Source organism: Zophobas morio, unplaced genomic scaffold (genome assembly GCF_036711695.1).
Source record: "Zophobas morio isolate AGI-343-1 ecotype UQ-CSIRO unplaced genomic scaffold, CSIRO_AGI_Zmor_V1 ptg000038l, whole genome shotgun sequence".
NCBI lineage: Eukaryota > Metazoa > Arthropoda > Insecta > Coleoptera > Tenebrionidae > Zophobas > Zophobas morio.
Window position 1 is genome coordinate 4,103,375 of NW_026972143.1, and position 14,458 is coordinate 4,117,832.

The 14,458-nt window shown below is 33.9% G+C and overlaps 1 protein-coding gene across 1 annotated transcript; it reads left to right on the forward strand.

The window, feature by feature from the left end:
* The first annotated feature begins 10,059 nt into the window (after window positions 1-10,059).
* On the forward strand, window positions 10,060-13,353 carry LOC135140126 (uncharacterized). The gene is made up of 3 exons (XM_064070540.1): window positions 10,060-10,187; window positions 10,247-10,598; window positions 13,090-13,353. Exons 1-3 carry the CDS (start codon window positions 10,166-10,168, stop codon window positions 13,175-13,177), a joined length of 462 nt encoding a protein of 153 aa, XP_063926610.1. The 5' UTR covers window positions 10,060-10,165; the 3' UTR covers window positions 13,178-13,353.
* The last annotated feature ends 1,105 nt before the right edge of the window (window positions 13,354-14,458 follow it).

A 14,458-nucleotide genomic window follows, 5' to 3' on the forward strand; every position in this document is an offset into this window, starting at 1 on the left:
TCTTATTTGATTAGTGTGTCTCGTGGTTGTATGTGTGTTCGTAATGGCCCAAAACAAGACCAACAACAACAGCAAAATGGATTTAATTAATGTACACGAGCCGCAAAATTTGAGTCTTAAAGAACTTTGAAACAAGTTCGGTTGCTAAAAAGCTATTATAAAACATAAAATAAATTAGAGAAGAATGGCAAAGTGGTGAGCGTGTAGCCAACCTTTTGCAGTTGAGAATAAGTAAGTATTGAAAATACCTATATCTCAATGACCGAAGAAGCAAAGAATAATAAACGACTGTTTCAAATAATTCTTTTATATGTACCTATGTATTCAATTTAATAAAAATTGTTTTCCGTTTTATAGAGGTTTACTTTCCGTCATAGGCGGGTTTCCTGTAAAAGCCGGAACCCTGTTTAAGACGGATCAAAATTCTGGACCCGCGCGATTCCGGCATAGACAGGTTTTACTGTACCTGACATACAACAAAATAAGTATAATTTTAGTTAGATCATCCACGTTGTTACTTTGCACCAAATTTTAAGCATTTTCATTTTTTTTATAACTCTTTATGGACCTGGAGAAGGCGTATAGTATTAATAAGCGTTTGGAAGTACTTAGTAAAAGCAAATAAAGAGCACTTACGTAAGCATTAATAATATCTATATAGATAAATCATTCAATTTAAGGTCGGAAAAATGTTTCAGAAGAGCTAAACCCATCAAAGCACTAGAGCAAGGTTGTAGTCTTTTACCAACCCTTTTAGTAATCTTAGAAAAGTGAAAAAAGAAGTTGGAAGATATGGAAATAGGCTGTTCACAAAGGTCGAAATTTCCATTTCTAAGAAGAGTGGGCGAGCAGAACGAACTGATGATTGAGAATTAAAGATGAGATGCTAAATGTGACATGCGACAATAGTCGTATGTAGAACCCCCATTCATATAAAAACAATGTTTAAGTGAAATTTTAGTGTTTGTTCCTTACATATGAAATAAACACTTACAAAAAGCCGAATAACTGTTTTAAATAGCGTAAAGTTTTATGCTTTCTAAGAAACGGATACCGTTAACATGGTCATTGCTACTGAAAACTGAAAGTATCGGCAACAATGTTTGTATTTCTGGCATATTTTTTAACCTTTAATTTAATAAAACATAACATAACGAAAAAAGTTCAGGGAATTTTTATCCTTCTGCATCGAATACCAATAAACTCACCAGATTTTCATGGCCAACCCTACTATATAAAGATCGTGAACGGACAATAACTACATATAATGGATAAAATTTGAGTTATTATAGTCACTTTCCCATTTTCTATGTATTATTTTTAACAAAAACCACAGATTCACTTGTTACGTCTGGATCTCATTTTTTAAGAAATCATAAAAAACATGGTAGTTGTTTTCTTTATTTTTAGCATAAAATCTGGCTCACATTTTTAAAAAGGCCATAAAAAATAGGGTAGTTTCCATAAAGAATCCATGTTTTAATAGATAAAATGTGTTTAAAAATAGGTAATTTTCTCAATTTTTTGTGTTTTTGAAAAGACCTGAATCGGCTGTTTTTCAAATTCAACAAACTTGAACGACTAAAACTTGAAAATTAACGCCTTTTTCTAAAAAATTTATGTTTTTTGGGAAAATCTGAGTTAGCGGCAAGAGTCAGTCTTGGACAGTTGCGTGCCATTCACATGATAATCATGCTTTGGATTTCGGCTACTATAATATATAGCACGACGCATTTTGTGTCGACCCATACCAATTACCTGCACTTTATGTGAACCGACAAATATGCATTTTTTTTGTAATAATTTTTTTTAAATAAAAATTTTACTTTATATGATATTACGCTTACGGGTTAAGTTGTTAGGTAAAATGGGTTTGACTATATATTAACAAGACGCCTTTGCCAAGACGCACTAGAAAACTGTTGTGGATAGATAAGCAAACAAAATGGAAATTCTATTAACCCCACATCTAATCAATTTCAAATGGCTTTTAGAAAATTAATAATACGAGATTATTTTGATGAATCGAACACAGGTAATCAAAACTGCGAGCTTGATATGGAAGAAATTTTAAAGTTAAATGTAGGTCGTCGTTTTGATGAAGAAGAATCAGTCACTACGATGCAGAAGACCACCAAGATTGTGATTATCACTTTCACACAGCTGAACAAAACGCAATTATGCAAATGAACATAAAAGTTTAGACAACACAAGCATATATTCACATTTCAGAGCCTACCAAACGAAGAATTGCGAGTTATTTGGTAAATTATATATGCCAAACGATAATTTCTTTTTTTTTACATTTGTGAATTAGAGCAAATTTTGAGTGAAAATTTTGAAAATATAATTTTACAAACAACTAATTTGTTGAAATTTTTAAATTTATATAAGCAAGCTACATTTGTTCATCCATGCCAAAACTTTCCATACGATTATTTGCTTGCTTTGTATGCTAGGATGAGTTTATTTTATGCACTAAAATTTGTAAATGCTAGCTTTAAATTTACAAATGCCAAAGGTGAAAAAATTAATAGAAAGAAAATAATTTGGCAGCATTAACTTTTTTCCTTTTTGTAATTTAATTTTTATTTTATTTATTTTTTCTTAAATCAGCCTCTTTCTTTTTAGATGTATTTATTACATTATTTTTACAATGATGATTAAACCTTAAGTATTCGGGGAAAGAATGTGCGAATTGTCAAATTGTATAAGTAATAAAATAAAAACTGTAACAAATCATCGTGTTTATAAATTAAATATAGACTTTTCTTTTTTCTTATTGCGATTCACAATTATACGATTTGAGCAAACTACACAGTTTGCCATAAATTGCGTACACGAATCAATTTTTGAAATTGTAAATGAAGTGATACTTTTTAAATTGGGTGGCGACATCTAGGAATAGTTTAAGCAACGACCACCCATGTCGGCTTAAAATTCGGGTCAGAAAGAACAAAGGCGCCGACACGAGCTGTCTCTACTGATTGATATCTATACTGTGATGTGACTAGAGTGGTTTGCAGTGGTTTTGTTTATGGCCGTTTGGTTCAAGGAGGGTTTTAAGGTTTTCATTGTGCGGTCTTGTTTTAATGCTTGGTGGGGACAAATATGGTTGAAGATAATGCAATTGATTGTCCCAAGTTATAAAAAATTTCAAAAAACTGCTTATCTTTTCAGATAAGGAGATTCTAGTGAACTGGGCCTAAATGTGGCAGTCACTGTTGAGAAGTGCGAAGAAAATGGCTGCTAATCTCATTAAGTTAAGAATTTTGTACAATGAGTTAGACTATTATGCTCAATTGGAGGTGTTAGAAGACAAGATGACAATTATCCCTGACGACATGGACATCGATCCAGTCCTTTTCTTTGAAAGCCATTTCCAGGGAGCCGAACCAAAAGCATTGTTAATTGTTAATCAAAATATATCTGTTTATTCCCTCCAAAAAATTGATCACGTAATTTCAAAATTTTGCCGAATAAATTCTACTCAAAATGTGCAAGATATGATGAGTTTTCACTTGTGATTTATCATTGCATTCATATTTTTACTTCCCGAGCGTAAGCGAAATATTCTAATCGAATCCGTAGGCCGACTGTCTACTTTTACGTTTTCTCGACCTTTCATGACCTTTAGAACGCTGGATGTAATAAACAAAACTAAAGTATGATTCATTAATGAATGCATAAAAAAGTCTCTTCCGAAAACTTTACAAAAATAACGTGTAAGTACTGCATCACTTACTTATCGGCGGAGTGACCGTTGCCGTGGCGCCCAGACATATAAACAATTCGTCCAAATATGTAAACAAACGTGATCTGCATGCTGTAGCGAAGTAAAAAATCGTCACTGAATGTTAAACGAAAATGTGATCTAAGATTACTTATACACAGCTTCCCTCGCCCTTCAAATACAGTCGAACAAATACAGAGTTAAGCTTTGTCTAGATAATGCCAACGTAGTTGGCGAAACGCGTCGACAAATATATTGTGTTTTCGGTGTTATAGAAATAAAACGTTCTACAAAATACAAAATGTTCGAAAAATTATAAAATTTAATTTTGTGAATTTTATTTTTACTTCCTGAGCGTAAGCAAATATTTTTCCTTATTTCGAAATAAACATTCTACCAGTTTAATTATATTTTTTGCAGGGCTTCGGCAGATTTCGATCCCAATGAAATAGCAATGGAAGAAACAATCAACTAATTACAGACCGTCGCATAAAAATTACAAAATCATAATCATAATCATCAAATTTTATGCACTTTTCTTGATTACCCAACAATGTAGCTTCTGTAGGGTTTTACATAAAATACAAATTTATGTATGCACATACCATTTTGATAACAAGAATGATTTCAGTTTTGTAATTCATTATATTCGTTGGCAGTTACTCCTTTATATTTGTCAATAAATAAAGCAAAAAAAAAATCAGTATTTTAGGACATAGTAATTGTACATATTATAACGCTTTTGGAATGTTTGCGTTTTAACATGTAAAATATTTCTAGCTGGGTATGATTTTTTTAACCAGTATTTTAGGACATGGTAATTGTATTATAACATAACGCCTTTGTAATTTCGATTATATTTGTTTTTGAACACCTAATACTTTCTTTGATTTATTAACGTTATTGACTGATCACAAAATGTCCGAGTTGAATGACGCAAAATCGTAAAAATCGATGTTTTATAATGCATAAAATTTGACTTATTATAGTCATTAGGGTAGTTTCCATAAAAAATCCATGTTTTAATAGATAATATGTGTTTATAAACAGGTAATTTTCTCAACTTTTGTGTTTTTGAAAAGACCTCAATGGGCTGTTTTTCAAACTCAACAAACTTGAACGACTAAAACTTGAAAATCGACTCCTTTTTCTAAAAAATTGATGTTTTTGGGAAAATCTGAGTTAGCCACAAGAGTCAGTCTCGGACAGTTGCGTGCCATTCACATGATAATCATGCTTTGGATTTCGGCTACTATTAGTATATAGCACGACGCATTTTGCGGAGTTAATAGGCAGCAACCACGACCAACTGACAGCTACATCTAAATCATTTTACAGAACAGTGAAATTGCAGCTCTTGTTATAGATCTTCAGTTCATCCGCATACATTACAAAAGGCGGCTTCAGAGAATATTTAATGTCGGAGGTATAAATCACAAAAGGAAGGGGCCCAAGTACCGATCCCTGAGGAACTCCACTCACCACTCTTTTCTGCATACCAAGTGCGTCACCCACTTTAACACTGAACAACCGATTTGAAAGAAAAATCTCTATCCAAGGAAGAAAGTTTCCACGGACGCCATTTTGAGAAGACCCACAGTAATGTTATCTAGGAGATTTGATTCTACACAGTTTAGATATCTTTTTATAGCTATTGCCACCTCGGAGAATTTAACGGAAGCAATAGTTGTTGAATTAGGGGGTGTTTGTACAGCAGGGAGATTAGAATTTGTGTCAACTGTAAAAACTTTAGCAAACGTGTCTGCAAACAAATTAGCGACTAACTGACTATCCTCGGTGACACGTCCACTAGCGTCTCTTAGGTGAGGAGTCTTTACAGAGGCCCAATTTGCGAAAAACGCACGTATTTATCAAAACATTTCAGCAGAAACTTTGTTTGAAAACACTCTGTACGCCACAATGCCCTTTTTTTCTAATTAGTTTGAGAATCTGTTTGTTGATCCATGGTTAATTTGAGGACTGTTTTCTAACTACCGAAGATGCGGCGAGTACCTAAAATACTTCACCTCCTCAAAAAGATCCGTTATCAGCGCAAAAAAATTACGATAAGACTTGAATTGATATCCAAACCTTGTTACTGGGAAAACATGTACTGAATTCCATGAAAACGACCGAAAACCCACCGATATCAATACAAAAATATGTACACCAAGGACCAGGAACATCAATAATCCCAATTCGCAAGTTAACAATTGGAAAGGACTTACCAACCAGGTGAAAGCGGGGATCGCACAATCACGCACCGGACGCACCTATCACCCATGATGGTTGACTCTAATCTCCCCAGTAAAGTAAAAAGTAACAAAGTAGTTTTAACTATTTATTCCTCCACTGACAAAAAAAGTTGCGATTAAGTTGTGTCGGGTAAGGACACGCTTTAATGCTCAGCTCCAAAAAAAACTTTGAATTAATTTTAAATGAAATCAAATTAAACGTTTTGAATCAATGCTAATACATATTTGAATATCACAAATTTAATAAAAAAAAAATTGGTCTAAAGAGTTTAGACAGTACTTCCCTCGCTGTCGGAAACTTGACGACTGCACGGCTATTGTGTTTTTTTTCTCATTACATTTTTGTAGTGTGGAATTTAAAAAAAAATGCGATGACGTCATCAACATTTTTGCAAGGACACGTATATTAGTTGGGATAGATATAGTGTAATACTAAGAATAAAATTATTGTATTCCCAAATTTTCGGGAAAATGAACTGGGTCGTTTTGAATATTGATTTGTTATAATCAATAAAATAACGAAACAATTTACTCACGTATACGGCGCCGGTGAGAGGCAACTGAAAATCGTTTATGTATAAGCATTTTTAATTTAGTTCTTCCCGCCTTAAGAATTGACCTTGAAAAAGTTTGAAAGGCCCGCGAAAAATTTAAAAATTCAAAAGTTGGGCCTTGGCCACAGTATAGATATCAAAAACAAAATTGATATCTATACTGTGCTTATGGGCTATTTACAGTAAAAAATGATTAAAAATATCTGACATACCTGTGACTATACCGGCTAAAATTATAGTACACACAATTTTTGAATGAAGTTTGCACGAATACATTGGATTACCGTAGAGATAAGAAAATATAACATTATTTAAAATAAAAGATACATTTTGTGTTGGCAAACTTGGTAGAACTTCAACAATAATTTCTACCATAAAGTGTATTAACGCGACAAATTGTTTGCTTGGAGAGATTAATCTTCCACGATTTTGAATATATATTAGTTCCAATAGAGGACTTTTTATGTGGGGATTAAAGTCTCTCAATGTTGAAAAACATAAATCGCAGCCCACAGATTCATTGGCATTTTTAATTAAATACCCACACAAAAAAGCTATAGCTGCAGTTTCTACGCTGACAACTTCGTTATTTTCAGCACCATCAAAAGGTCTTAATTTTTCCAGTTTCATTAATGTAGAGTCATCCAATGTAATAACGATGGTAGAATCCAATGAATTTTGGTCTAGGTGAGGAGTTACAAAACTAATGTAACTGCAGTCAGAAGCAATATTACTTGAATTAACGTTTTTAATTATACCGCTTTTCAAAATTTGGCGAAGGGCATGCTCGGCTGACTCTATCGCATCGGAACTAAATCCTCTTGTCAAAACATAAATAAGTTTAGTTCACTTATTAAGTACTTGATGCGGAGATGTGTGCTCTTGCTTGTAAACAAAAATGGTTCGGCAGTTTCTTTTGTCAAACCTCGCATTCCCATCGCTTGCGACCTTTCTTGGATGCCTTTAATATATAATGGAAATTCTTGGTCTAGCCATAATAAACGATCATCAGACGTATTAGTGTATGGTGCAAGATCATGGTCATGTTGTCGGACATGCTGACTTTTGTTACTTACGTCATGAAGTTTGAAAAATTTGAACATTGTTTCCAAATATCGCATTGTAGCCAAACACTCTTTAAAATAAGAAACTCCATCATAACCATGCGTGGCTGGATATCTCAAGGATGCAGTTACTGAAGTTGAGAATATTTGAACAGCTAGATGTACTTTCATTTTTTCCAAGTTACTTGGGGAAAGATGTTTTCTTGTTAAGTAACGAACAGGCTTTACAACTAAGTTTCCTTGAATTTCGGCCAACTCTCTTAAATAGTTAGCTGAAATAATTCCGTCTTCAGAAGCCATATCGTGGTCTAAAAATATGTTTCTGGCATTTTTAATTAAGTGGCAGTAATCAAAACTGAAAAAAAGTTTTAAACCAACACTGAAAGGATGTGGAATGCAAGTTTGAAGGCAGCCATTTCCAAAATGTTTCTTCAACAATTCGTACAACCATAAATTGGCATTCTGCAAGTAATTTCAACACTTCAAGTGCCAGTTTGTGCAACTCCGTGCTGCTTAATTTTTTATGGAAATAGTAGCTCGCCGGGGTTACATACTTTGTTGAAATGCCATGAATTATAAAACAGAGTAATTGATTTGCTATAACTGGTTTTTTAGTAATAGTATTGACTTTAGGAAGCGTTTCCAATCCAAAAATTCGATCTTCTGCCTTTGAATATCTGATACTTTCTTTCACGGCCATGTCGTCCACAATTAAAGAACATACGCGTTCCGAAATGTTCAAATTTTTAATTTCGCTTGTCAATCGTTCCTTTATTAAATGTTTATTTTCAGAACCAAAATATTTTCGTAATGTTGTCTTACATGGGAGTTTCAGGAAGTCATTTCTTGGAAATTCGTAACCCCTTGGCGAACAAAATCTCCAGGCAATGCAATAACGAATTGTCGTTTCAGACCATTTTGGTTTCTTCTTGTTGTAATTTTGAATTTGATCCAAAATTAAAATTGCTTTGGGATTCAAATTTTTGGCGTCATTTTTTATTTGTTTTAATTGTTCCCATTCTTTACACAATGATTTTTCTTGTTTTTCTCTTTCTACTGTTTCTTTGAGCTTATCATAACGCAGCTGCAGTTGTTTTAATTTCTGTTTTAGGCAGCGGTTTGTATATTCTAAACTTTCTATTTGCGCCGATGTACGTAAGGTTTGAGTGGCACAGTCAAAAACATTGTTAAATATGCAAGACCCTGGGAACTCAGTACTTTCCGTGAATTCTGTATTGCTGTTCAGCTAAAAGTATAACATAATAACATACATATATTGCAACGGTAAAATAAGATTTATTACAAATCTAGAAGGAATAGCGCCCGCTCGAAGAGTACGTTTCTTTGAAGACACTATAAAAACTTCGTGCTTAAAATGTGAACTGCAAATCGTCGAATATTCCGACAGATCTTCAACGTCTAGAAGCGAAAAGTTAGATATAGGAAATGAACCAATCTGTAGATTTACCAGAAAAGGGTGCAAGTGCTTCTTTCCATTGCAACGCCAAATTTGTATCAACAGGAATATAATGAAATGAAAAATCTTGCAAATCACGAGATTTACAGTTTGAAACACAGCATTTTCTGTTCGAAGACATTGTTTTAATTAATGAAAATCGACGCGTCTCAACACGTTAATGACGCTAATAACAACAAACGAGTATAATGAAAGTTCTGATAAGAACTGATTTTTTCACAGAATATGTGAATAACAACAAACAACTAAACGTAAAACTTGGAAAAACAACTTTAAAGCTCAAAAAACTATCAAAATCAAAAAAAGATGCGTGTCATGCGCAATGGCGGTTTTGACATTTGAGAAAAAACTGATGCGCCCTCTACGTTCTCCTGTGACTGTAAGACAAGGTTAGAGATATTTTTGCATAAGTAAGAAGAAGATGGTTAGTATCAATAAAATGCGGATCAAGATTTAAAGGTTTTTGTAATTTTATTTGTCGTGTACTTATTGGTAATAAATAAATTTAAGTATGTATTTTTTTTTTTTTTATTTAAACCACTTTAAGCAAGTCAAATAAAAATTATAATTGTTATGCAACCAACTTTACACCCTCAATATTTGAATTTTCTTTCATCAATAGATGTCTCTACCGTACTCCCGCTAAATGTCATATGTCATACACAAAAATTTTGCTTACGCGCACGGTCGGATAGAGTGAAACTCTATCTTCATATCAAGGAGGCCGTGATGTTTTCAATGCTGGTATTACAGTTCGCACCCCAATCTACACCCCATGGGCTAGCAGCAGGGGTCCTGAAATGAGATAGCCTTCACCTTATCCTCTCACTGCGTGGTTCAGAACCCGCCGCCAGAGGTCGGAATAAAAAGATATCTGTAAAAGCTGATTCGCGCAGATTTTCAAAATTTTAAAATTTGTTTACACCCCCTCCTCTTCTACCCTTTGTCACCACCACAGGGAGGGTATTCTATGGCTAGCAGTATTAGAGTTGACTAGAGTGGTTTGCAGTGGTTTTGTTTATGGCTGTTTGGTTCAAGGAGGGTTTTAGGGTTTTCATTGTGCGGTCTTGTTTTAATGCTTGATGGGGACAAATATGGTTGAAGGTAATGCAATTGATTGTCCCAAGTTATAAAAAATTTCAAAAAACTGCTTATCTTTTCAGATAAGGAGATTCTAGTGAACTGGGCCGAAATGCGGCAGTCGCTGTTGAGAAGTGCGAAGAAAATGGCTGCTAATCTCTTTAAGTTAAGAATTTTGTACAACAAGTTAGACTATTATGCTCAATTGGAGGTGTTAGAAGACAAGATGATAATTACCCCTGACGACATGGACATCGATACAGTCCTTTTCTTTGAAAGCCATTTCCAGGGAGCCGAACCAATCGTTGATGAAGAAAGAAAAGTATTCCGTTTACAGTTCAATTTTAAAAATTCAAGAAGATCGCCAATAATTGCTATTGTAAAGGACCGAGATACCTTAACAAGACTGGAAAGTGCTGTCAGTAAATTATTTGGGTAAGGAAACATTCTTTTCATGTTTCATACTTTGTGATCCAAACATATAAGAAATTCACGTTCGGTAGATGTAACTAGATTTGGTAACTTTTTTTTTTAAGCTGTGTAACTGCGGACATAATTGTTCTAGTGTATAATGTATAACTGGAATGTCAGAAATTAGGTATCAAAAATGTGACATGTAAGTAAGTAAATGTCAAATATGTGATGGTTTTCTGGTGATCTGGTGAATCTATTTTTGAATCCAGGAGAAAATTGCATCGCTCTAAAAGCCCAAAGAGCAACCCGCATGTAAAAATGTGAATCTTTTCTCTTCACTAGTTATTTTAGGAGGACAAGCTTTGATGTCATCATCATGGATCCACAATTTTACCATGGATCCGTGTTGGTGCATCCATGTCTCATCCAAGTAAATGAAAAGTAAATCTTCACCACTATCACGCAATTAGAGATACCGCTTTAGAAATTTGATTCTGGTAGCTATTTAATGTGAAAAACTTCGCCTTCGGAAACCTAAATTTATACGTGTAGTACGTACAATTATTCTCCAAGCCGAGTATTTTCCCTTTTACAAAACAATAACGATTATATAAACTTAAAAACCAATTGTAGAGCGGACCCAACAAAGCATGTAGGTATATAAATCTGGGCAGTCGTCTTTCTGATTCTGAGTATAATATTAACGGCACCGACGCCGTTGTATCGGTATTATTTTAAAATTCGAAAAACACTCGAGAACACTAGCGAACTTTACGGAAAATATTTCTGCCACCAGTTTAACTGTTTCCGTTTTACCCACGCATTGTCTATTTTTCCCAGTAATTTTTTCAAAACCACGAAATATTTCTTGTTTCTTTTCCTTTAAAATGGGCTTTCTTATGACTACTTTTGTGGAAATTGTTGCCACGCTGTATTTAAGGATTTTCTTCAAACGAAGCGTGTTAAAATTAGAAAAACTTCGTTTTTTCCAGACAATTCAGATTTGACATTTGAATTAGAAAATTAGACAGTTGATGCCAATCTTTAATTTCTAGTGATCTTAAGATTGCAACTTAACCACAGAAAAAATTCTGTCAGTTACTTCTACCGAACGTGAATGCTTATTACATCTGTGCACTTAAGGCTCCTCCTTACGGTCATTAAAATCTGCCGAAATACGGCAAAACGCCACTTCCAATATCATCCTTACTATAGCACTTGAATACTTGTGCAACATATCCACTTGTTTGTAATACGAAAATCTTCATGGAAATAGTTTTTATATTGCATTAGAGGCTTTCATTTCTTTAATCTATACTTATACAGCCTGTTATTGAAAGGTACGTACAAAATAAAATCGGCAATTGGTCTCGAAGTATAGGTGCTAAAAGTTAAAAAAAGTTCAGGTAAAAGTGTTCTCCTTTTAGAGATAAAAATGATTAAAGTTTATGTCCAAATTCGTTGTACGCCTCTGACAAAAAGATCATCTTTCGTTTCCGTAGCAACATTTAGTCTTGACAAAAGTTTTATTGTTACAGTTGCTAGGATTTACTAAAATAAATTAATTTTACCTATTTATCGTTCAGTAGCGTCTAAAGAGATTGGATAAGGGTTAATTTTCCCGTTATAATTTTGATAACAAAATAAGTTTTTCCGACTTCTTAGACTTCGCGAAGAACTGTCCATTTTGTTGTACTTACCTTTCAATAACACCCTGTATTATAAAGCTGAAGTGTTTGTTAGGTTGAACGCGCTAATCTCAGAAACTACTGTTCGAAGTCAAAAAATCTTTTTGTGTTGGATAGTCCATTTATCGTATCTACATATAGGCTATATAATATCATGCTACGATCAACAGGAGCGAAGTAACAATGAAAAATTAGGAAAAACGGGAAAATTATTCCTCTTTTGACAACTTCCGTTGCTTACGCTGCTTAAACGGTTAAAGTTACATAAAAATTATGTACCTATGACGAAATCGTTCCCCTCTAAAAGTTCTAAAGAAAAGTCCGTGAGAGCATATGTCTATCTTTTAAGGTCGACTCAGTATAACCCTTTTTATGGTAATGAAATTTGTTGTAAAATAATAATGCATTATTATATAAAATTCTCCATTAGTCCACTATTTGGTCTGCGTTTACAGCATGAGGACTAAACTCACTTGGGTCGAATTTGTTGTTTAGGTTGCGGACTAAGCAATCGCTTTAAACGTACTCAGTATGTGAAGGTAAGCGAAGAAAAATGTTTCTGCCTCGGTGGGAGTCCAACCACACGTCACCTGCTTGCCGGGCAGGTATCCTGACCACTAAACTACGAGGCCGCTTATCTTTCTCCGTTTACCAACGTGTTATTGTGCCACCACAAATGTATCGCCTTGTTTTCATTACGTCATGGTTCTGTTATCGTCATCATCCCCTCATCTCCTCAATTGTACTTAGGTACAATTTTTGTGTCAAATATTTTTCCTTATTTTGAAATAAACATTCTACCAGTTTAATTATATTTTTTGCAGGGCTTCGACAGATTTCGATCCGAATGAGATAACAATGGAAGAAGAAAAGAAACAATCAACTAATAAAATAAAAATTACAAAATCATAAACATCAAATTTTATGCACTTCTCTTGTTTCCTCAACAATGTAGCTTCTGTAGGGTTTTACACAAAATACAAATTTATGTATGCACATACCATTTTGATAACAAGAATAATTTCAGTTTTGTAATTCAGTATATTTGTTGGCAGTTACTCCTTTATATTTGTCAATAAATAAAGCAAAAAAAAAAAATCAGTATTTTAGGACATGGTAATTGTATTATAACATAACGCCTTTGTAATTTCGATTATATTTGTTTTTGAACACCTAATACTTTCTTTGATTTATTAACCTTATTGACTGATCACAAAATGTCCGAGTTGGATGACGCAAAATCGTAAAAATCGATGTTTTATAATGCATAAAATTTGACTTATTATAGTCATTTTCCTATTTTTTATGCATTATTTTTAACAAAAACCACATATTCAGGTGTTACGTCTGGGTCACACTTTTTAAGAAATCATAAAAAACAGGGTTGTTTTCTTTATTTTTAGCATAAAAATCTGGCCCACATTTTTAAAAAGGCAATAAAAATAGGGTAGTTTCCATAAAAAATCCATGTTTTAATAGATAAAATGTGTTTAAAAACAGGTAATTTTCTCAATTTTTTGTGTTTTTGAAAAGACCTCAGTGGGCTGTTATTCAAACTCAACAAACTTGAACGACTAAAACTTGAAAGTCGACTCCTTTTTCTAAAAAATGGATGTTTTTGGGAAAATCTGAGTTAGCGACAAGAGTCAGTCTTGGACAGTTGCGTGCCATTCACATGATAATCATGCTTTTGATTTCGGCTACTATTAGTATATAGCACGACGCATTTTGCTGAGTTAATAGGCAGCAACCACGACCAACTGACAGCTACATCTAAATCATTTTACAGAACAGTGAAATTGCAGCTCTTGTTATAGATCTTCAGTTCATCCGCATACATTACAAAAGGCGGCTTCAGAGAATATTTAATGTCGGAGGTATAAATCACAAAAAGAAGGGGCCTAAGTACCGATCCCTGAGGAACTCCACTCACTACTCTTTTCTGCATACCAAGTGCGTCACCCACTTTAACACTGAACAACCGATTTGAAAGAAAAATCTCTATCCAAGGAAGAAAGTTTCCACGGACGCCATTTTGAGAAGACCCACAGTAATGTTATCTAGGAGATTTGATTCTACACAGTTTAGATATCTTTTTATAGCTATTGCCACCTCGGAGAATTTAACGGAAGCAATAGTTGTGGAATTAGGGGGTGTTTGTACAGCAGGGAGATTAGAATTTGTGTCAACTGT

Coding starts and splice junctions, on each gene's coding strand:
- LOC135140126 (XM_064070540.1), top strand. CDS start 10,166: ATGGGGACAAATATGGTTGAAG. Junction 10,188..10,246: donor GGGGACAAATATGGTTGAAG/GTAATGCAATTG, acceptor TTATCTTTTCAG/ATAAGGAGATTCTAGTGAAC. Junction 10,599..13,089: donor GCTGTCAGTAAATTATTTGG/GTAAGGAAACAT, acceptor TATTTTTTGCAG/GGCTTCGACAGATTTCGATC.